The 25,118-nt window shown below is 37.8% G+C and overlaps 2 protein-coding genes across 2 annotated transcripts in view; both read right to left on the bottom strand.

The window, feature by feature from the left end:
- Positions 1-25,118, bottom strand: part of FBN1 (fibrillin 1) — a 240,142-nt gene that overhangs the window by 151,973 nt on the left and 63,051 nt on the right.
- Positions 18,621-19,430, bottom strand: LOC120220848 (transcription factor BTF3). The gene has a single exon (XM_039218036.1). It carries the CDS (start codon positions 19,350-19,352, stop codon positions 18,864-18,866), a length of 489 nt encoding a protein of 162 aa, XP_039073967.1. The 5' UTR covers positions 19,353-19,430; the 3' UTR covers positions 18,621-18,863.

Raw genomic sequence — 25,118 nt, 5'->3', positions numbered from 1 at the left:
ATAACCATGAGGTTTGGTTTTTTAATATCTTGATAATTCCAGAAGGGGGAGGGTTTTAATAATTAGCTCTACTCCAAGCCAGGATAGAAAACCCTTTCTAAGTAGGTATTCCCTAATGTGTGGTAAAGAGAAGCATAAATTGTCTAAGTCATCTTATAGCACAGTCAAGCAAAGCATAGTTATTTTGCTAAAATAAAGGCTATTTTGGCTCATGGACACCTAGCTTTGGAAATTAAATACTTAATTCCATACCATAGAAGTAGCTAAGGAAATTTTACAAAAAGGTGAGAAAAAAACCATACAAAATATTTGGCTACAGTATACAGTAATGCAAAATCAGAGATATATGAATAGCAGAGGGGTCAGAGGCAAGATTAAGTAGGAATGGACATCAAACAGATTTTCTTTTTTTAAAAGATTTTTTAATGTTTACTTATTTTTGAGAGAAAGAGAGACATTGTGACCGGGGGAGGAGTAGAGAGAGGGAGAGACAGGATCTGAGGCAGGCTCCTGGCTCTGAGCTGTCAGCACAGAGCCCGATACAGGGCTCAAACTCACAAACCTCGAGATCATGACCTGAGCCAGTTGGATGCTTAACCAACTGAGCCACCCAGGCGCCCCTCAAATGTATTTTCAAAGAAGCAAAGCCTGTGAGCTGGGTCTGTTTTCTGATAGCTAATTTTTATAAAGCCAGGATAATCTTGGACGTAATATGGGAATAGCTATAGGTGCTATATGGCTCTGACTTTCTGGTGAAAGCTTACTCTGTGAGCTATGGAGTAGTGCATATACACATCCACTTGTCTGATTTTTTTTTTAATAAAGAAAGCTATTTCGAACTCTTTGAATTCACACTGGGAATAAGTGCTGATTATCTAAACCTCAGATTAGGATACAGGTGAATAAGAAGGCCTGCCCTCGTTCAACAAATACCCAAAGGGTTTTGGCAAATGTCAAGAGCAAAAACCAGGGGTCTGCTCAGAAATAAGCTTTACTTAAAGTTACTGGAAATACTGACTACAGAGCACTAGAAAAGGGAATAAGGATTCTGTACTGCAAGCCATTTTCTCTATCTTAGGTATGTGCTCCTTTGACAATTTATTGGCTGGAATAGGCTGGTTCCTTTTGTAATAAATTGTAGCCACAAATAAATTATGTCTAAGGAATTTTGAGACCCCTTCAACAGGGAGCTTGATGCAATCCTCAAGGCCCCAGGCACTTTCAGCATCGGCAGAGAGCTCTCCAGGAAGTCTGGTGGGTGGAGGCTGGGTTCCCCCAGACTGAAATCCAAGAACTCTCTCATTAGAGGAGTCTGACTGAGTGAAAGGCCTGCCGAGGACACAGACCAAGGACAGGCAGGCAGACCTCTGTAAGCAGCCAGGGTCCAGAGCAAAGCACAATTTTTACAGTCTTCAAAAACTGTCTGCCAACCCAGGCAAGCTATGAACCTTGCCTGTGTCTCTCTGAACTAAGGAAACAATGTAAACTCCCTTTGCTTCCCAGAATGACTGGGTAAATGCTGAGACTTTGAATTGCCAAGAGATTTCCACAGCATTCAAGTACAGAATGGATTCACTCTGGCAAAGGAGAGGAGACGGAAAGAGATGATGGCATATAGGAAGGTGAGAATGACAGAGGAAAGTTTTCATATGTAAAAGCAGAAAAAAAATGAAGAAAATATACTGAAGAGAAAGACAGAAAGTACTGTATCCACAAAACCCTTCTTTTATAGAGACAAAGCCTGTCATATGGTTTAGTATGCTCATCATTTGCTCTCAGTCATCTATTATCTGCAAGGGTAAGTTTGCTATTCCCACTTCATATAGGTAGGAGGCAAAATGAGGTAACAGAACTACGCACAAGAAGTGAGCTCATACAAAGAGTTTTGAGGGAAGAGTGCAGAATTCATGGACTTATCTCTACTAATGGACACATGAAACATGACTTAACTTGCTATTTCATGAAATCAAGCTTGGTGTTGGCAGGGGTCAGTCAAGTTTCCTCTACAATATACCCTTATCTGAAACCATCCTACATGCACTTGCAAATATGAAGATTAAACAGTCATAAGGTTAAGTTCACATACCTCAAACCAGTAAAGGATCCTGGCCAGTGACCTGGCTCTGCCATTTACAAGATGGCCGCTCAAATCACTTGACCTCTAAGTCTTGGTTTCTTTATCTATAGAAGCCGGATAATATTTTTCTCGGAGAGTTGTGGTAAGGATTCAATGAGGTAATATATAGCAAATGTTTACCCTAGCAGGTGATCAAAGAGCAGTTGCTATCATCATCATCATCATTCACAGAGAAGATGAGAGTCTCGAATGTTATTCCCTGGGAACTGGACTTCCCCACCCTCTTGGTAGTTAGATGCACAGTATATGTTATGTGATATGAGAAATAATTATGATTAGCATGTACTAGATTTGTAAGTAATCCTTGGTCTTCCTCATATGAGCATGCTCTGATAGTCTAATCACAAATGGGAGCTCCTAAAACTGAGAACCCATGGCTTCAGTGTTTATTTCTCTCAAAGACTTCAACAAAAGTTCACTGAGTCCTGAGTAGCTAATATGCTCAAGGACTTTAATGCTAGAAGAGGCCTTAGAAATTGTCCAATCTGTGCCACTTCATGTTACAGTGAAAAGAATCTGGCAATGGAAGTTAAACACCTCACCCCTAAGTGACCCTTCCTAAACCAACTAACCTCTCTGGGCCATAATTTCCTCACCTGAACAATAGAGATGACCATACCATGCACCCCACAGGGTTGTCATAAAGGCTAAATAAAAGAATGTATTCAGAAACAGCTGGCAAATTGAAAAGCAATGAGTTTTCATCACTGTTTTTACAGACTAGAAAACTAAGTCTCAAGAGGGGTCAGTGATTTTCCCAAGGTCATCCGAATTCCCAGTGATGAATGGTCTACTGGGGAGGGGTTTTGAGATCATGGGTATGTGTGAACAATCTGTGTGATTTATCTTTTCAAGCCAATTAGTGATTTCCTTAAAACTAGCTGAATCTGCAGTCCTTCCCTTCCTGGCCTTGACCTTCAGAATGTTCATTACCTCCTGCTACAGGGAGATCTAGATTCCTGAGCGTGTGCTCATGTAGCCTGGGTAAAATCAGAGCAATCACCTGTATTGCTACGATCCTACAGGGAATGTCAATGCTCTAACGATTTATATAATTTTAAAATTCAGAACAGTCAATACATTCACAGGATTCACTACTCAAGAAGTGCAGTAAATATTACCTTCTCCTTCCTCTTCACTCACCGTCTGCCAGTCCCTCCCCCTAAATAACCACTTTATTAGTGCCGTCAACATTCATCCAAAAACATTTTTGTGAAAACACAAGCAGATGTGAATATATTAAATGGCAACTGAAGCTTTATCAGATTCAATTCAAAATTTTAAAGCATCACATTTATCTTTTTAGATTTCACTGACAATTTCAAATTGAGCCACTGAATCAACAACCTTCCAGTGAAAATATTCTTACTGTTGCATTAATGGAAAAATAATCTCTCTCTACATTAGGGGCTTCACCTCACAAACTAGAATAATATCCTTAGGCTATCAGAACTAATATTTTTTTAATTTAACATTTATTCATTTTTGAGAGACAGAGAGAGACACAGTGCAAGCTGGGGAAGGGCAGAGAGAGAGACACACACAGAGAATCCAAAGCAGGCTCCAGGCTCTGAGCTGTCAGTGCAGAGCACAACGTAGGGTTGGAACCCATGAACTGTGAGACTGTGACCTGAGCTATAGTCAGATGCTTAACCAACTCAGATACCCAGGCACCCCAGACCTAATATTTAAATGGTTGATATAATCAACCAACTGAGGAGGGGAAAATGTGAAGGCAGGTCGCTCTGGGCAAGCAAGTTGCATGGTTTAAGCCCAAATTTTAGTGTATATAAGAATAACTGAGGAGTTTATTAAAATGCAAATTCCTGGACTAACGCCTCAACAATTTTGATTCCTTTGGGGAAAAGGAATCACATTTTTACTAAGCACCCCTGGCAATTTGGATGCAAGTGATCAGCAGATCACACGTGAGAAACACTACACTGGAAATTAGGAGAATGGAAACACATCTGGACTCCTATCCATTAGCTCCCCAGTTAGTAACTTCAGTTCACCGGACCTCCGTGGCATCCCCTACAAAAGGCACAGATTGAGCCAGATGGTCATAAGGTTCCTCTCTTGCAGTCCATGCTGTGATACTATGACATCTTAGGCAACTTTGACGGACAGTAAGGCACAAATAAACCATGGATTACTGGGATACATCTACTTCAGAGAAGCTTTGTGTGTAGTATTCTCCCTTATCTGTGGTTTCACTTTCCATAGTGTCTCTTACCCAGTGTCAGCGTGGTCCAGAAGCAGATTATCCTCTGCCAAAAGAAACCTAATGCTACATCTCAAAGCCTACATCTCTCATCTCACTTCATCCCATCATGTAAGCATTTTATCATCCCACATCATCACAAGAAAAGGTTGAAGACAGCAAGATATTCTGAAAGACAGAAAGATGACATTCATGTAATTTATTACAGTATACTGTTATAATTGTTCTATTTTATTCTTAGTTATTATTGTTACTCTCTTAATTGTTCCTAAGTTATAAATTACACTTTATCACAGGTATGTCTGTATAAGAGAAAACAGTATTTATAGGGTTTGGTACTCTCTGTGGTTTTAGGCATCTGCTGGGGGTCTTGGAACACATCCCCCACAGATAACATGTTTCATCATATGGTGGCCAGGTTGTGTATTACAAATGGGGAATTGGGTCAATGGGAGACTCTGAATGGAACAGCCCTTCACGCTTGGGCATGAATGTTTTGTTTTTTTGCCATCAGCAAAGAGAAATGTGTGTGCCTTTAAACAAATCCAAGCCTTGGATTCATTAGAAACAGAGACATATTTTTAAAACCAAAGCATTTTCATTTTCAAGGATAAAGTTCTGCTATTTTTAGAGATGGCACTTAGTGATGGCCCACTGGTGGCTCACCACTCAAACGCTGGTATGCCAGCTTGTAAAAAGACAGAAAAGCTCTGCTCATGGTTTGGGGAAAGTATCTTCCCTGCAAGTGGGGGCCTCTAGTCTAAATCAGGCAGAGAGCCGTCCATACAAGCCCTATGCTTATAATCTGACTATAGCATTTAAGTTAGAAGGAGAAATTATATTTATTGTTTTCATAAGGATTTTGAAGTCTCTGAAATTCTTTTTTTAATTTTTTAAATGTTTTATTTATTTTTGAGAGAGAGAATGAGCAGGAGAGGGGCAGAGAGTGAGGGAGACACAGAATCCAAAGCAGGCTCCAGGCTCTGAGCTGTCAGCACAGAGCCCGATGTGGGGCTCGAACCCACAAGCTATATGATCACAACCTAAACTGGAGTCAGATGCTTAAGCAACTGAGCCACCCAGGTTCCCCATGAAGACTCTAAAATTCTTAATGAGACAATTTAAGTCCATTAGTTCATTAGTTTATGCTTTCTTTAATAAAGAGGTTGTACTGCATTATAGATGTGTTTGTTATCTATTCATAAATTCCTTTAGAGCAAGGTTTACCCAGTTAACTAGCACTACAGTCTTTGAGATATACCAGGTCCTCAATAAATGCTTGAGGAACAAAAGAATGAGCAAATGAACCAAGAAGATCTTTTTCATATAGTCTTGTCTAGAGTTCCTTGATGGACCAAGTTTTGTCATCAATCCTTGTTGAGAACCTACTTACTATATGCCAGGCACTTTTTTAGGTTCTAAAGATACAGCAGAAAACACGGAGCCAGTTCCTGCTTTCCTGAAGCTACTTTTCTAGAGGAAGAGATAAAATTCCAGGTAAGTATTTTTTTAAATATAGTAATGTGATAAAGAAGGACTGGGGAAACAACATTAGACAGAATGGTGAGAGAAAATAAAGGAGTTGAGATAAATTAATTCATGAGTTTCATATGAAGAGGATTCCTTCTTATAAGTCACCTGTTCTCAACAGAATGTTTGGGGGGCAGGGTGAGCCACATCGATTAAACCTGTTTTTGAACAAACTGGGTTTGCAAAGCCACAGACCATCCCTGAACCACTGCAAAGCTGCCTAAGTTCCAAATGCATATTTATTTCCCAAAAAGATACAGAATAAAGCATTCGCAGAACTTCCAAGAAATTAGGCCTTAAACTGTAATGAGTTATCTGTACTTAGTTTTCTTCTCCCATTTTGCAAGTGTACACTCCAATGTATCTGATACATTTTCCTCATGGTTATAGCTCTCTTACATGGTACTCTCCATGTCCTATCTGTCTTCAGAACTCAGTGTGTGTGCCCACGCTACAATTTGTATCTCCAGTGTTCTCTAGGAGATACTGAAAGATAGGTACAAAGTTGGAAATGCACAGAGACCCCTGAATCAAGTACAATCGTAAAATGCATTTTTTGTTATAATTTCAATCCTGACTTAGAGGTGACGTTTGATATCTTTAGCGAGCCAGCTATGTAAAAAACAGTGCTCAAAATCTAGAAGGTATCACGCGTGCTCTACACTTTACCCGTTCTTTCCGAGCATCTGGATCCTTTTATATACTATATTGTTACAGTGGGTGGTCTGGAAATTTTAGGGGAAGACTGTAATGCTTGGTATGGGAGGCAGGCATACAGAAAGCTCAAGAGTGACGCTGTGGCTGCTTAACTACAGAACAATAACCCTGTGATTAGCTGAACTTCGGTCACCCATAATCCTCTTCATCATGCAGACACCAACACCACCCTGACTATTAAATGATCCCCAGAGGCTTTTTATTGTATAAGATTATTTGTTGGGCAGCACCCCTTGCAACCAGATCAATAAAGCAAACTTATTAGAATCATCTGCAGGGACAGAGAAACATTTCTGTGATACAAAGCCAGTTGCGTTTTATGTGTGCTTTGTTGTGAGGTCAGAGAAAAGATATTTTTGGAGAGAATGGAGTTGAAGTTTCTGGACTCAGTGTCTTCATCTGAACTGCTTTAGATGTCCAGCACCTATTATTTTTTCTAGTTCTTTGTCTTCTCAAATGCTTATTTTCAACTAATAACACAAAGCTAATTTAGTTAAGTAAAAGGCCAAAACCCCAGGTGGCCCTCACATATCTACAAAAGAACTCTCTATAGTTGCATAACTACAAAATGAACTCCAGTTTCTCACTCTCCCCCCGTGATACAAACAGAGACGGCCTCTCAGGAAAATCACCACCACAGCTTGGCTTAAACTAATGTAATAACCCAAAATGCTAGTTGTGATATTTAAAGGGATGCCATGTGGAACAGCAGCTTCAGAGATGGATTTCACTGGGGTGTAGGGTCTCACTCTTTTCCCGATGCATCCAAGCATAGACTGGGCCACCTCTGGAAGGAGCAAGTTCCCCAGCACCCTGAATGTCCGAAGTGCAATAATCATAACCAAAGCCTCCTATGAATCAGCTACTAGACCAAATACCTGACACACACAATCTCAGTTAATCAGCTTTAAAGCCTCAGGGGAGACGTATGGAATTATTAGCACTTTACAGATGGTAATAATTTACTGAGGGTGCCATTTATTGGTCCCCCCACCCCAACCATACTTTGGTGAGATGATGACATTATGCCTGAAGTCATTCAGGATAATGGATGGTCTCACCAGCCTATCAACCCAGACTCACCAGATGCCTGGCATCTAGTAGATACACAGTCTATGTTAAACACACGCACGACAAGTTCTCTTGCTAAAGAAATAAAGCTAGAAATGCCTACGTTTTGTTAAATTTTGTATTTGTGGTCTTTTAATGAAGAAAAATGGCCTTTGTAAGATATTCAAAAAAGTGGAATGCAGAAAATGAAATTCAACTATAATCTCACCCCCCAGAGAGAAGTACTGTAAAATGTTTTGATCTGTGTCCTTCTGAACATTAATGGATGTGTCTTAGCACATAACACAATCAGGGGTTAGTTAATTAAAAATAAAAAGGTCTGTGGAGCTGACCCCATTATTACTAAATGAATAAAAGGAAATCCACCAAATAAAATATCTTGCAGCCAAGCCAAAAATAACAGAAATACAGTAAGTGTATTTTTCAAGTGATGTTCAACGTGTTAGATGAAAAAAGAAAAGGAAAATTCTAACTTTGCTCTCATCTCCTCAGCAAACAAAAATGCCTATATATGTTGGAGACTTCAAATCTCCTCACCAAGGGAAACAATTGCTTAACGGGATTTAAAACTAAAATAAAATTGTTTTTACAATGTGAGGCCCCTGCAACCTTAAATGTAACAAAATTAACAGTATTTCTCTTTAGAATTCTAAATAACTACTTTAAGAAAATCTGGAGGCGAGAGTGTGTTCTTGAATTGCAGAGTGGCATTTATGCATAATGTGCTTTTGAGACTGAGGAATTAAAACTGTAATAAAGCAGCTTAGTATCTTAAATCTTTTGGAAGAACTGAAAGAGGGATGTGAACTCTCGTACACCCCATAAACCATATTTTTTTTACCCAAAGAATATGTTATTCATGTGCTCTGTACATTAGGTCAATTATTAGTCACTTTCTTTGGACGCTGACCAAGTGTCTCCACCCTTCATTGCAGAGTTTGCTGTAATCATCTGTAGTAAGAATAGCAGAATCACACTAATATGTGCTGAAGACTGAGGATACAGCCCCTGGAGGTTTTGACAACACATTTCTACCACTGATTTACCACCCTTTTCATTTACTTTTAAGCAACAAGGGAAAATGTTTCAAGTATCTCAGTAAATAGAATGAAACATAAAGGAAAATGAGATCATTTCAACTTGGCTGAAATTGAAGCCTTTCAGCTATTTTGTGTCAACTTGAATTTCATAATATAAACACCTATTTTACTAGTTTCTCCACAGTTTAGGCAAATCCATTATTTTTTTTAATTAGATTTCCAACTATACGGTTAAACAAGACTCCCGCCCACTTTTTGAAGGCTTCAACACGGAAAAATCTTTGAATGTTGTTACTAATCTTTTTGTATCATTCAAAATTTAGGAAAGCATCTTTATGGTTAGTTTTAACATCATGTTAAGAACTGTGGTAACAACATAAGGTTTGGGGTTCCTATTGTATTAGATTTATACAAAAAGAAAATGCAAATGCAGCCATAAATCTCCCTTGACATGTATGCTTAAAATCACAGACTGTGAGATCTGGAAGATACTTCCAAGATCTTCTAGTTCATCCCCCTCGATTTATAGATGAGCATTGGGGGGTTAGAGGCCAAGAAAAACAACCGATATCTAGAGTACCATGAGCACTGAACGCCAATCCAACTGTGTTTGAAAAACCAAAGTATGTCCCAACACAATTTATGATAGAGTTATAAAAGAATCACATCTATCTTACTTTCTGCAGTATACTTCATAGCTGTAGTACTCAAAGCATGGTCTGGGGACCAAGATCATCAGCATTACCTAGGAGCTCAGAGAAATGCAGAACCTCAGGCCCTGACCCAGACCTACTGAATCAGCATCTGCATTTGTGTGGAATCCTCAGGTGATTTCTGGGTACGTGAAAGTTTGAGAAGCAGAAGCCTGCATACGTGCTACTCAAAGGTGCTGACAGATTTGGGAGAAGTGTCTGTATCCAGTCTGTGATGAAATAAGTATAGAAATTAAGAGCAATAATAAGCCTCTGAAAGTTACTTAGAGAGTAAATCTTAAACTCTCAGCATAAGAACAAAACACTGTAACTATATGTGGTGAAGGATATTTACTAGCCTTTCTGTGGTGATACTTTTGCAATATACACGAATATCAAGTCATTATGTTGTACACCTGCAACGAATATAATGTGATATGTCCATTATATTGCAATTCTGAAAAAGTAAAAAGCCTGTAGAAACTGTTGTATCAATTTGACACAGTTGTTTCATATAAGCTAAATCTATTTTATAAATGAAGCTTGTATTTGTATATTTTTGTATCATTTTTCTAGTGATATGTTTTATTACATTTTATCAAAGTATTTGTTCCTAGCAGATTTAAAATAATATTTAAATGGAATTCCACTATAAAGAAACACCGCTACAGCATCCTTTCCTCCTCCTGACTGTAACTAGTTTAAAAAACAAACATCCCTTGGCTCACTTGTCATCTTATTCTATGAGCCAGTATTACCCTCATAACCAAAGCCAAACAAAGACATCACAAGGAAAGAACACTACAGACCGATATCCCTTATGAACAGAGACACAAAATCCCTCAACACAATACTAAAACCTGCCTCCAACAATATATAAAAAAGATTATCCACTATGACCAAGTAGGATTTACCCAGGAATGCGAGTTTGACTTAAAACATCTGAAAATCAAGGGCGCCTGGGTGGCTCAGTGAATTAAGAATCTGACTTCAGCTCTGGTCATGATCTCACAGTTTGTAGGTTCATGCCCTGCATCTGGGTCTGTGCTGACAGCTCAGAGTCTACAGCCTGCTTCAGATTCTATGTCTTCCTCTTTCTCTCTGCCCTCAACCCTGCGAGCTCTCTCTCTCAAAATAAACATTAAAAAAATTAAAAGTAACATCTGAAAAACAATTAATATGAATACCATAATAATAAAGTGAAGGATAAAAACCATGATCATCTCCACAAATGCAGGAAAAGCAATTGACAAAGTCCTATGTCCATTCATGATAACACTTAACAAAATATAAATATAAACAATATGAGTTAAATCCCTCAACCTATAGCTGTCATCATAAATAACAGTGAAATAATGAACATATTCTTCCCAAGATCAGAAACAAGGCAAGGATGTCTGCTTTTGTCACTTCTCTTGAACACTGTATTGGGTGTTCTAGCCAGTAATGCAAAGAAAGAAACTAAAAGCATACAGTTTGAAAAGGAAGAAGTAAAATTATCTCTATTCATCAGCAACATAATCTTGTATGTAGAAAATCCTAAGGAATCTACAAAAAAATTACTATAACTAATAAACAGGTTCAACAAGGTCACAGAATACAAAATCAACATTTAAAGAGCCATCATATTTACATATACTACCAATGAACAATCTAAAAATATTTTTTTAATTCCATTCAAAATTATATCAAAAACAATAAAGTTTATAGTAATAAGTTTAACAACACAAGTGCAAAATTTTCACACTGAAAACTACAAAAGATTTCTAAAAGAAATTGAAGAGTGGGGAGACATTCCATGTTCATGGAATGGAAAACTTATAATCATTAAAATGGCATTTCTCCACAAATTGATCTGTAGGTTCAATGGAAAAAAATTCCCATGGGATTTAGAATAGACAAAACAATTTGGAAAAAGAATAAACTTGGAGGACTATAAAACTTACTATAAAGCTACAGTAATCAATAGACTATGGTACTAAAGATAGAGATATAGACAAGTTGAACAGAAAAGCAAGTCCAGAAATAAACACTTGCAATTATGGTTGATTGATTTTCAACGAAAGTGCCAAGGAAACTCAACAAGGATGGCTTTTCAACAAATGGTACTAAGAAAATTGGATATCCCCATGACTTCCCACAAAATTGACTTACTTAACACCATTCACAAAAATTAATTCAAATGGACCAAAACTTTAATATAAGACCTAACACAATGCAGCTGCTAGAAGAAAATATAAAAGAAACATTTTAAGTTCTTGGTTTATGCAAGGAGTTTTTAGTTACAACTGCAAAAGCACAATTCATTAAAGAAAAAGATGGATTAATTGACATCAACAAAATAAAAAACTGTCATACTTCAAGGTACAATGTCAAGAAAATGAAGACAAGTGACAGAAAATATTTGCAATATCTGATAAAGAGATGGCATCATAAACCATAATGAACTCATATTATAACTCAATAATGAGAGGAAAAATAACCCCACTTTAAAATTGGTAAAATATCTGAATAGGTAATTCACCAAAGAAGATACATAAATAAACACATGAAAAGGTGCTTAACATCATTCGCCATAAGGAACTTATAAATTAAAGCTGTAATGAGGCACCATTTCACACCCACTATAATGGCTACAATGTAAAAAACAAACAATAAAAAGTAGTGGTAAGGATATGGAGAACCTGGAACTCTGGTACATTGCTGAGGAGAGTGTAGAATGGTACAACCACCTTGTAGAACAATTTGGCAGTTCCTTAAAAAGTTAAACATAAATGTAGCATCCAATCCAGCAATTCCATACCTAGGTATCTACCCAAGAGAAATGAATACATACAGTCACACACAGACTTGTACAAGAATGTTCAGAGCAGTTATTATCATAGCCCCAAACCAGAAACAATCCAAATGTCCTTTAGCTGGTAAATGGGTGAACAAAAATGTGGTGTATTTGTACAATGGAATATTTTTCAGCAATAAAAAGGAACAAACTAATACATACTACAGGTACTATAATGTTATGCAAAGTAAAGAAAGCCAGATACATGTCTTATATACATAAGATTGCATTTATATGAAAGGTCCATAAACAGTAAATCTAGAGAGAGATAAAATAGATTAGTGGTTTCTGGGGTGGGGTTGGGATGGAGGAAAGGGACTGCCTGTAAATAAGCACAAAAGATCTTATTGAGGGAGATGGAAATGTTCTAAATGTCCTAAAATGTAAATTGTGGCAATGACTGTAGAACTCCAAACTTACTACAAAGCACTGAATCATACACTTAAGAATGGGTGAATTTTGGGGTGCCTGGGTGGCTCAGTTGGTTAAGCGCCTAACTTCGGCTCAGGTCATGATCTCATGGTTCATGGGTTTGAGCCCCGCATCAGGCTCTGTGCTGACAGCTAGCTCAGAGCCTGGAGCCTGTTTCAGATTCTGTGTCTCCTTCTCTCTCTGACCCTCCCATGCTCATGCTGGCTGTCTGGCTGTCTGTCTGTCTGTCTCTCTCTGTCTCTCTCTCTCTCTCTCTCTCTTTCGCTCTCTCTCTCTCTCTCAGAAATAAATTTAAAAAAAATTTTTTTAAAGTAATAAAAAAAAGAATTGGTGAATTTTATGGTATTTAAAATATCTCCATAAAGCTGTTTTAAAAACCCAACTGGACCATCAGTTCTTATATTTATTTTTTGTTTTAAAAACCCAATTGGTTCATCAATTGTTTTAAAAGAAGCACATAGGAACTGATACATCCATATACTAAACCTTACAAATCTACAGTTAGATTGTTCTAGTTGTATCTCAGCCATACAGGCTTGCTACTCTTTTTGTGTATGTGCAGTTTGTTTCACCTACTAGGTGAATAAACTTTGTATTTTTAACCACCTGGGGTAGATAACCCATTTTAAAATATTTTTCCTGTATTTCTGAAAATCTATTTTTTCCAAACTGACCATAGAATATAGCTTTTTGTTTTGTGCTTTTGCAACTACAAATGTAGGGAAAACTCTGAGAAAAACAAAGGAGGTGGAACATGGGATGCTCATATAACTTTAAAAAGTTTTTAAAATTTTTTAATATTTATGTTTGAGAGAGCGAGAGACAGAGCGCGAGTAGGGGAGGGACAGAGAGAGAGGGAGACACAGAATCCAAAGTAGGCTCCAGGCTCTGAGCTGTCAGCACAGAGTCCAATGCAGAGCTTGAACTGACAGACTGTGAGATTATGCTCCCGAGCTGAAGCCGAACGCTCAAAGGACTAAGCCACCCTGGTGTCTCTGCTCACGTAACTTTAGAACTCTAGGGTGATAAGGTTATTGAGTTTATCCTCATGAACTGCTTGACTCTCCTATACACCATTTCGTAAATGTTTTCCCATCTCTGTTGAACACTGAGTGATAAGGAGCTCACCACATTTACCCTGGGGAGTTGCAAAAGCTGTCTTACAAAGTCTAGCTTATTTTAAAGTCAGCTTTTGATCAGTTATTGAATCACTTACTCCTCATTCCTTTTAAAACACACACACACAATGTTGTTGCTATAAACAGAATACTTGTTTATTCTGAAGCCGTGGAACTAGAAAAGAAAGGCTTTCAGCTAGTAAGAAGGAAGAGTGTGCCGGCCAGCCCAGGCGAACTGCATCTGCTGGCCAGTCTGCAGGAGATGGGCGAGCAGATCCTGGAGGAAAGGTGATTGGAAAGGATCCTGCAGACGGATGAATGACCCTGTGTTTTAGACCTCCCAGGGCCTAAGGAAAATGGGTTTGTTGAGTAATGCTGAACGCAGAGTCACAAGCCCAAAAGAAAGGCCAAAAAAACCTAGCATGAGTGAACTAGCTGGAGGACAATCAGAAAATAAGAGCAACGTATCCATCAGACAGCTGCCAAATCCCCACTGAGCCACAGAGGGGTAGCGTGAGTTGGGGAAGTCCAAGGTTCGCCAACGTTTTATTAACACCCATCAATCTGATGTAAAGAACACACCTAATAAGAATCGACTGGGTACAAAAAGATGTGAGACGAATCCTGGAATTTATCTATCTACCACTGCATTTATCACTGGTTTAATTTAGGCAAAGCAGAACAATGGTAATTCAGTATAATTTGTTTTAAGCCTACAGCAAGTCCAAACTGGACTAAAGCATCGAAAGTATTTAAAAATCAAACCACAAAAACATTCAAAGACTATAAATCAAAATATTTATCAAATCTTTTAAAGTAGAGGGGCTCTTTGACCTCAAAAGCCATAAATGAAACCATAAGGAAAAGATCTACATGTAATATATCTGTATGCTAGTAAAAACTAGAAATATCTAAAAAAATTTTTAATTTTTTATGTTTCTTTTTGAGAGAGAGAGAGCAAGAGTGAGAGAAGGGGAGGGGCAGAAAGAGAGGGAGATACAGAATCTGAAGCAGGCTCCAGGCTTTGAGCTGTTAGCACGGAGCCTGATAGAGGGCTCAAACTCATGAACTGTGAGATCATGACCTGAGCTGACGTCGGATGCTCAACTGAGTGAGCCACCCAGGGCCCCTCAAAAAATATTTAAAGTAAATAAGATAAAGATTTAAAAATTTAATTCTATAAAAAGCTGATGGCTGTTGACAGGGATGAGCAAAAATGTAGTTTCTTTTTTGATTACTTTAAAAAGAAATAGTTCTAAGAATGAGAAGCCAGGACCCAGACACTCAGAAGCACATGTAACCATGCTAGCAATATGTTTTAAGAACTTTAAGATTTTCAGAGCCATACTTAATAATTCTGCTCTATTCTAAATACAGAAAAATCTCTATGCACAAAATATTACACACAGTGATACAACAAAAGAAATAAAAACTAAAGGTAGAGCCTACATGCACAACAAAATGGAAACACAGGATTATATATTTTTTAAATGTTTATGTGTAAATTAATGTATAATATGAACTGCATTTATGTCCTGATTGTGAAGTAAATGATTATGTAAATAAAAGTCAGAAGGAAATAACATCAAGCAAATATCAACTGTCATTATATTAGTATGGTATGTAGTTTTTGTCCCTACTTCCCTTCACTTTCCAAATTTTCTTAAATAAGCATATTAAATGCTAACAGTAATTCCCAGGGGCCTATGAGTATGTTTTTCTAACAGCTTTGCACTTTTCTGACTTAAAAAAAATCCTTGTCACATTGTCCATTATAAACATGTATTACTTTGAATTCTGAACACTGTAAGTGAAAGATTCTCATTGCTACAGCTACCAAGTTAATGGAAAGGTAATATGATGTCTATAAAAAGAAAGTATGTATTATATATAATTAATATTTGTGGTGTGGGAGCAAGAAGACTGTAAGAGGAAAGGTCAATCAAGCTTCCAATAAAGTGAAAAATCAAATTTAAAATTTACAAGACTTTGACAAAACTCTCCAGACCAGAAATTTAGTTTCAGGAAACTGTAAAAAAATAAGCAACAAGTGAATTTCATTTGTTAACTAACTTAAATTTAAATAAATTAATTTAAAAAAAAAGAAAACAAAACAAAGAATCTTCAACCCACCAGAAGCAAAGAGCTCCCAGTGGAGCTTAAAATCTGGGAGAGAAAGTGTACGGCAAAATCTACACATTTACAAATGGCCATGAACTCTTCTGTATAGTGAAGTGTAGACATGAAAAAATACATGACAAATTCATGACAGATGACTCTGGAGAGAGGAATGGCTGAAGAACTAGGAAGGGTAAAAAAAAAAAAAAAAAAAAAAAAAAGGAAGACCTCAGCCCTGTCTGAAATGTTATGGTTTGTTTCCCATAGAGGCAAAATACATAAAATGCTACCATTTGTTAATCCCAAGTGGAACATTTACANAAAAAAAAAAAAAAAAAAAAAAAAAAAAAAAAAAAAAAAAAAAAGAGGAGACCTCAGCCCTGTCTGAAATGTTATGGTTTGTTTCCCATAGAGGCAAAATACATAAAATGCTACCATTTGTTAATCCCAAGTGGAACATTTACACACGGCTCTTATATCATTCCCTATACTCTTCGACATTTCAAGAAATTTTAAATAAACAATAGGCAAAGGGCACTTTGGTAGTGCCCTCTGTTTTGTAGACAAAACCCAATTTGGAAAACCCTGTACGTGTGAACAACAGGACGAAGGGAGGAAGTGGGCACGGTTCCTCAGACAGACGGAAGGTACCTGCTGGCAGAAGCAGTGGGGAAAGAGCTGGGGAAGGAGGGTAGGGCCAGATCCTAAGAGGTCTTGTGTGCCAAGGTAAGGAGTTTGACTGAACACAAGAAGTTAACAAAGCATTTCAACTAAGAAAGGAATCTCCTCTGAGATCTATGTTTTGGGATTATATCAAATTATTTTTGAAAGTTAGTAGTTTTGCTTTTATATTTATACCCATATAGTCTGAGTTACAGCCCAGAATACACAAAACAAATTATATGTTGGAACTGCACATCTGAGGCTTGTGTGAGGAAGCAAATTTATCTCATACGGCACAGTGAATGACACTTAATCACATTTCTGCACTAAACACCGCTATTACTCCTCATGTGCTAACAGAATCCAATGAATTATTAATTAAACACTGTGGCATAGTATATAATAGAAATAAAAAGCACAGTACCTATTATTATAACACAGAAAGCTGTTACAAGGCTAAGCGACTGGACAGTTAACTATGAAACAAGCATCAGCAAATGTAAAATCATAGTTCTAAGGAAAATAATCTCTATTATGCTCCTAAGATATGGCTCTCAATTACAACTTGTGGCCCAACAAAGAGATCTCGAATTCTCATCAGTCCCTTGAAGTCTGGCATACTTCCTTTAACCAGATGCCTGGCAAACAACTAAAGAAAGTCTGTGAACCGACTGATCCAGATCTCCCAGGAAAGGCTTTGCCAGCAAGGCATCAAGGACAGCACCATTCAAGGACTCTTCCCTGAAGAGGGCCAGCTGAGCAGGCAGGCTAGAATCTATGGCTTTCTAGAAGCTGGCAATGGTCACTCCTCTCTACAGATGGCCCAGCAATCGGTTAGGCCTCTTCAGCCTGCTAACCCTGTCTGCCTTGTCTCAATTGCAGGGCCCTGACCTCATGGTGTGTAACATGGGCTACAGAACTAAGTGAACTTTTTGGGGCGCCTGGGTGGCTCAGTACATTAAGCATCCAACTTCGGCTCAGGTCATGATCTCACAGTTCATGAGTTCGAGCGCTGCCATCAGGCTCTGTGCTGACAGCTCAGAGCCTAAAGCCTGCTTCCTGCTTCCGATTCTGTGTCTCCTTCCCTCTCTGCCCCTCCCCTGTTCACAGTCCATCATTCATTCTCTCTCTCTCTCTCCCTCTCTCTCTCTCTCCCTCCCTCTCTCTCTCTCAAAAATAAATATTATAAAGATTTTTTTTAACTTAAAACACCTAGGTGAACTTCAAGCTCTGGCCCTCACACAATCACTCTGGTTATTCATTCAAAATAAATGATGGAGTCCTTGCTATGGTCAAAACACAATATCAGACTCTTAGACACAGGGTAAATAAGACAGAGACTCTGTCTTGAGTGTACCACCCAGAGGAGAGAAAAGTACCTAAAGTGAAGTACATATGAGATGTTTTAGAAATATTGAAGAAGTCATTCTTTTGCAGTAGGGCTTGGGGAAACTTTCATATCTGGTGGATCAGTAAAGAATTTGTCAGAGATAAAGGACAGAATGAGTCCAGACACAGAGCTGTGAATGCAACTGCACAACATGAATTTTCAGTTGTGACAGCATGAGATAAAGCCAGAAGGTCTACCAGTTCCTGATTATAAATGGCCTGGTTCCTCTTGCAAAGGAGTCTGGACTTTTTCCTAAAGACAGTGAAAGCTGCTAATGATCAGATGTGTGTTCCAAAATTATCTCTTATTCACCGACTCAACAAATATGGATGAAGCATCTACTTTGTGCAGGCTTCCTGCAAAGATACATCTATAGCCTAAACATCTCCCGTTCTTATCATTATAAAATAAGACAAATATAAATGTAATGAGCTAGAAAATACTCCAAAAAATGCTTACATGATTAAGAACATGATAAAGGTCAAGAGTAAGCAATGGTTTCCACTTGACATCAGATCGGGACAATTAGGAGGCTCCCATTTGGAAACTCAAGACACAAAATAGCATCTAATTTTATAAAAGTCACTGTTGCTTTGTCCATTTAATTTTATTTTTATTTATTTATTTATTTTTTTTACTAGGCAAAGAACTTTATTAATCTTGTTTCAAACTTTATTCCCAGGCTTCTTCAGCTTAATTAGCTGCAAAGAATGAATTGTGTATAAGCAAAAACTGAAAAGAGCTGCAGTGTCCAAGGGGCTTGGGCTTAAAAATATTAGAGATCTAGATTTTATCAGATCCATGAACAAAATTTTTAAAAAGCAGTCATAATATAAAATAGCAGCTCCCAGTAACTTCTTCAAGTTTTATCTTCTTCAGAAGCTGACTCAATTCAGTTTGCTTCATTCTTGGAAGCTTCATCAAAATTCTCCACAAGATCTGGAACTTCATCATCATCATCCTCTCCGGTAGCAAGTGGTGCCTTTCCATCCACAGATTGTTTGGGCAGAGCTTCAGCCAGCCTTCTTAAACTAGTCAGACTGTCTGCACCAAGCTGGTTTAAGATACTGGGTAGCATTTCTGTCAGCTGCTTTGTCTCAGCATGGCCTGTAATGGTGAAAGTGTTCGCCGCCAGGGATGCCTGAACTTTAGGGTTGTTAAAGTGGATCACTGTTCCTTGGTTTGTGAACATATTCACTTCCTCAATACCAGAAATATTGTTTACCCCTAACTTCTTTAAGGAGAACTGAAGTTTTTTATCATCTGCTGTAGCTGTTCTATGAACCACCTTCTTCTTTCGGCGAGCAGTTCCTTTCCCACCAATGCGCACTTGTGCTTGCAGTTTGGCGAGTTTCTCCTGGTTCATGATAGTCTCTTTCATCTTGTTGGAGCGGAAATGGGACCGCGCGGGGGACTAGGGTTGGCGCTCAGGAGGTCTCGGGTGGACCAGCTGAAACTAGGCGCCCCATTTAATTTTAAATATCAATTCAAATGAACAAATATGGATGACAAACCCATCATATGTAAAGATACTAAGACTAAAGCTACTAAAATTTGGAGGTTACATTAGATCCAATTAACACAGAACTACCACTTTACTCAATAGGTAGGCATTCCTAGAGCTAACCATAAACACAGGTTTCAGAAGAGGACACTTGCAGATTAGAAATTGGAAATAGCCTGTATAAATAACATGGAAGGCAAGAGGGTTCTCTCAGAATAACCCCTGCCCACAATCACAGATAACAAAATTAGCCTGAAAGGGCCATTGTCCTAACACAGACTTTACAGCCTTGCAACCAGTTATTACGCTAAGAGAAAGACTTCAGACTCCAAATAATGTGCTGGCAGAGAAATGGTGGCCCTGCTTTAGAGCTCTGCTTAATTCTTAGCCTAGGACAGCAAGTTGGGAAGGAATAAATTGGAAGCTGGGAGACCAAAAAGGTTAAGATGATCAGACCGAATGATCTCACCTATTTGAAGTATTATGAAGCCTCAGTATATTTGACTCACTGAAAATGCCAAAACATCTTGTAAAGACAATAATTTTTAAATTACTACCCATTTTGATTACCTCCAAACTCCATTTGCTCTAGTATCATCTCTCCATTCACAATGAGCTAGCTTCAGTTTCCCTGTTTTATTCTTCTAGGCCAAGACTTTTTTTTTTTTTTTTTCCTGTCAACTCATACAAATCACTCTAAGTCTTTAAATCTTAAATTTTCTACTCCTCCCCAAAATCTTCCTGGATTCTCAGTTGATAGGCATTTTTTTCCCTTATACATATGTTATACTCGGTGTATATGTCTATCATAACCCTATTACCGTGTACTGGACTCCCTTGTTTACTCATTTACACCCTCACTTGCATGATTGGATTTGTTCCAATAGACTGTAAGTTCCAGGAGTGCAGAAATCTTGTTTCCTCAGTCTTTGTCCACTGGCACATTCTAACAAGTATTTGCTGGAAGGAGGGAAGGAGGAAGGAATGAAGGAAAGACAGACTAAAGTACATTTTTGGCTTACACTTATACCATTCATTCTTGTAAAAAAAATTTTTTTTAATTTCTTTAATGTTCATTTATTTTTGAGAGAGAGAGCCAAAGCATGAGCAGGGGAAGGGCAGAGAGAGAGGGAGACACAGAATCAGAAGGAGGCTCCAGGCTCTGAGCTTTCAGCACAGAGCTCAATGTGGGGCTTGAACCCATGGAGCCATGAGATCATGACCTGAGCTGAAGTCAGACGCTCAACTGACTGAGCCACCCAGGCGCCCCTACCATTCATTCTTTCATTCATTTACTATATTTCTAGTGGAAGTCTACTACATGTCAGACACCACTTTGGTAGCTGAGGAAACAACAAAGTAGCTGGGGGAGTCGTGCCGGAAAGTAATCCCTGCCCTCATGAAATTCAATAGCATCGTGGAAAAGCTAGATCACAAACAGCTATATAATGTGTTAGGCAGAAGAGGTAGCATGGAGAACTATGAAGCAAACGTGGCTAAGAAGTTGTAGAAGGAGGGTTCACTATGAAAAACATACCACCAAGCTTCTCGTACAATGCCTCACCCTCAATCTTTATTATTTTTATTTTCCTTCTCATAAGGAATGCATGCTTTACTTCTTCAGCCTCCCTTCCAATGGCAATTCTTTTAAAGCTCATAATTTTCAAGTTGTTTTTTTTAACCTCAGCCTTTTTTTCTGATGCCCAACATCAATTGGGTTATAAATCTGTCATATACTACTACTAGTTTAGGTCTCTCCAAGTTATAACCCATGTGGTCCAGCCAAGATACAGAGATTCCCAAAAATGCTTTCATCATATCCCAGCTGGAATCTCCTAATTCATTATTTTCAGGTCTAGCCAGTACCTCCTATGAGCACTTGCAGTACAGGAATAACTAGGTCACAATCATGTTCTCAAGATTCTGAATCCCTAATTATAATTCTCCCATGCTAAAGGAATCTGTGTACAAATTTATATGAACCAAGGTTTTTCCATTCTCAAGCCAACTAGTATTTTCTCCTGTGTAACTTGAGTCAGAAACTCAGTTCTTGAGATTAAGTATTTTAGGTTTATAAAGCACTGATTAATTCCAAGGGAACATTCAAACGTCTACCACCACTCTTTCCTGGCCCACTTAAATTATACTTTATTTTCCCCCCTTTTTATCCATTGTAATACACTCTGGCATTTTCACAATTAGAATGCAACCAGGAAACAGATGAACTAGCCTCTTAAATAAACAAAGCCTGTTCTTTCTTGAATTAAGTGGTCCAAAGAATGCTCATTGTCCCTCCTTCCCTGGAGATTCTATAGTCAACAGTTTTGATTACTCAACAGTGTCAGTTTTACTTTAATATTTCGTGTGTTGGTGACTCTCCATAATGCATGAAATAATGAGTGAAAGTTAGGAAGTGATCTGGCTAATACAGCATGACCATAAGGGTTTCTCACAAGGGCTGAGATGGCCTATGTCATTAAGACTAGTATATTTATGGGGCACCTGGGTGGCTCAGTTGGTTAGGCATCTGACCAGCTCAGGTCATGATCTCCTGGTTCGTGGGTTCAAGTCCCACATCGGGCTCTGTGCTGACACGTCAGAGCCTGGAGCCTGCTTCAGATTCTGTGTCTCCCTCCCTCTCTCTCTCTGCCCCTCCCATTTCGTGCTCTGTCTCTGTCTCTCTCTCAAAAATAAACATTAAAAAAATTTTTAAGAACACTAGTATATTTATGACATATGTTTTGTTGTAAAAGAAGTCTTCATCTGGCACCAAAAGACTGACTTATGCAGCTTAACAATTCAATTAAAAAAATTAAGCTGTTATTTTGTAGTCATTACTAAAATATTATGGCTTTTTATACCAACAAACAATTTTAGAACACAGTGTTGACAAGAAGAACTTCAAGATTAGAATACATATTTTGGCCAGGGATGGAGCAGAAAATCAAGAGGGATTCTACTGATTCAAGTATTTGAGAAAAAAATAGTTTAAAAAATCAAACCTTTTAAGGTTGGCAAATGGTTCAAATTCATGTTAAGCTCATTTGTTAAAGGAGAAAAATGAGGAAGAAAATCCAAATCTCCAAGGTAAGAAGCATAGGGTACCTACCTCCAAATACGTGTTCAAAAAGTATGTTCACAGAAATAATGACTAAACATTATGGACAAAACAAGACTTTTGCTGGTAATAATGTTATTTTTTCAGGCTGTGTGGAAACACTGTGAATTGGACCAACTAAAAGTGTCTGTGGTTTGATGTATCCTTTGTTAATGTTCCATTCCTAGACCTGTACTCTTCAAAGTGCATCCTGTGATTTATTTTTGAGTGAAAAATGTCAGTTTCAAAAATGAATCTCCAACTTGTTAAGGCTTGTAGACACTTATAGTGACTATGTACCCAAGTGGTGAGCACAGCCTTGAAGGGAAGTCAGGCCACCCAAATGCAATGTGAGGACCAGAGATTTCACCCAGAGCACTGGAAAGTCTTCTTGGGTGTCATGATAAATGCCTGAATGTAGCAATTATAGCAGAGAGTGAGAAGTTATTCTTTACCTGCTTGTAATAGATAAGTTCCTAGCAAAAACAAATTCTGAGAAATACCATATTCACTGAATGCATGGCTAATTCCATGTATGAAGCAAACAAGTTACACGATTATTGCTAGGTCTGTTGCTTAGTTTTAAGAACAATGGCCCTTGTTTATATACAGATGGTAACAGGCATGTGATAAGATGCTCCACATCACATCATCAGGGAAGTACAAATCAAAACTACGATGAGGTATTACCTCACCCCTGTCAAAATGGCTAAAATCAACAACACAGGGAACAATATAAGGATGCGGAGAAAGAGGAACCCTCCTGCACTATTGGTCAGAATGCAAACTGGTGCAGCCACTTTGGAGAACAGTATGGAGGTTCCTCAAAAAGTTAAATGTAAAACTACTCTACAATCCAGTAATTGCACTACTAAGTATTTACCCAAAGGATACAAACATACTGATTCAAAGGGACACATGTACCTCGATGTTTATTCCAGCATTATTTACAACAGCCAAATTATGAGAAGAGCCCAAATGTCCATTGACTGATGAGTGGATAAGAAAGAACTGGTGTGTATATATATGTGTACACATACACACATACATGCACACACACAATGGACTATTACTTGGCCATAAAAAAGAATGGAATCTTTCCACTTGCAACAATGTGAATGGAGCTAAAAAGTATTATGTTAAGTGAAATAAGTCAGAGAAAGACAAATACCACAGGATTTCACTCATATGTGTAATTTAAGAAACAAAACAAACTGAACACAGGTGGGGAAAAAGAGAGGCTAACCAAGAAACTGACTCTTAACCATAGAGAACAAACTAAGGGTTACTGGAGGGGATGCGAGTCGGGGCACGGACTAAATGGGTGATGGGCATTATGGAGAGCACTTGTTGTAATAAGCACTGGGTATTGTATGTATATGATGAATTACTAAATTATACACCTGAAACTAATATTATACTGTATGTTAGTGAACTGGAATTTAAAAATTTGGAGAAAGGAAAATTTAAAATGAAACAATGGCCCTTCTTTTTTTATTTTTATATTGTGGTTTCAACTACATACAGTTGAACATGTATTTCTACCACCCTCTCAAAAAGGCGGGAAAGGAAAGGAATCAGTGTTGTGGGGTGTTTTTGTTTTTGTTTTTTCATTTTTTATATTCTATGAAGTCTCAACTTGCCTAGAGCTAGCTTTCTGAAACCTGTTGATGTCTGGAACAGCTCAAGATGAGAAGAATAATGAGGAGAACACTGCAGCAATCTTCTGATTTAGATAAAGAGTTTTTCAACTCTATGTCTTCTCTCAGTCCACAGAAATCCAGAGAACCATGTAAGAAGAGCACTTTCTGTCCTACCCAGAGAACCATGTAAGAAAAGAGCACTTTTCTGTTAGGGAAAGAAAAATTAAATTATAAATCAGGCCCTTTCAGACTCCATGTCCTAGGAAATGCTCCTAACCAATGAATACGTCTTCCGTACTTAATTAAACCCAGGCACATTTAGATGTAATTAATCTAAACTGCCCTAAGGGTAGCAAGGTGCAGGTATCTCTTAACGACCATTAGAACTAAGAGTTATCATTTGTATTTACTTCTTGAAGTTTAAAAAGGAGCTCATTAAATAATTTATGTATTCTAAACTCAGTTCTACATTAAGAGGAATGTCATTCTAAGATGGACTGAATTAAAAGACAACAGGAGAAAAGAGCCCAAATAATAAGAATCTAAGGATAAATTTGTGATGGATAAAAGAATATGTTCTTCCTTGTTTCTCAGGACAGTAATTGCTGTCTTGTAATTGCTTTAAAATATTTTGGATGACAGAATATTTGCCTTTATAGCATAATCTTATGTTAACATTTCATATTTATGTAGTGAAGAGGAAGTTCCTGAAATATGTTTAATATTTTATAGAATCTTAAGAAGAAAGAGGAATCAGTGAATAGCTACAAAATATAAGTTTTTAAATTAAAGAGATAGATTATGACATTTCTGTTTCTTTCTCTTTTTCTTTTTTTGCAGTTAATGAAATTAGAAAAGAAAGCCTGAAGTATCCACCATTCTTGTTATTTCTCAATCAAACAT

The sequence above is a fragment of the Hyaena hyaena genome, unplaced genomic scaffold (assembly GCF_003009895.1).
Source record: "Hyaena hyaena isolate Hyena2069 unplaced genomic scaffold, ASM300989v1 scaffold_730, whole genome shotgun sequence".
NCBI lineage: Eukaryota > Metazoa > Chordata > Mammalia > Carnivora > Hyaenidae > Hyaena > Hyaena hyaena.
This window is presented reverse-complemented; position numbering and strand designations above follow the sequence as displayed.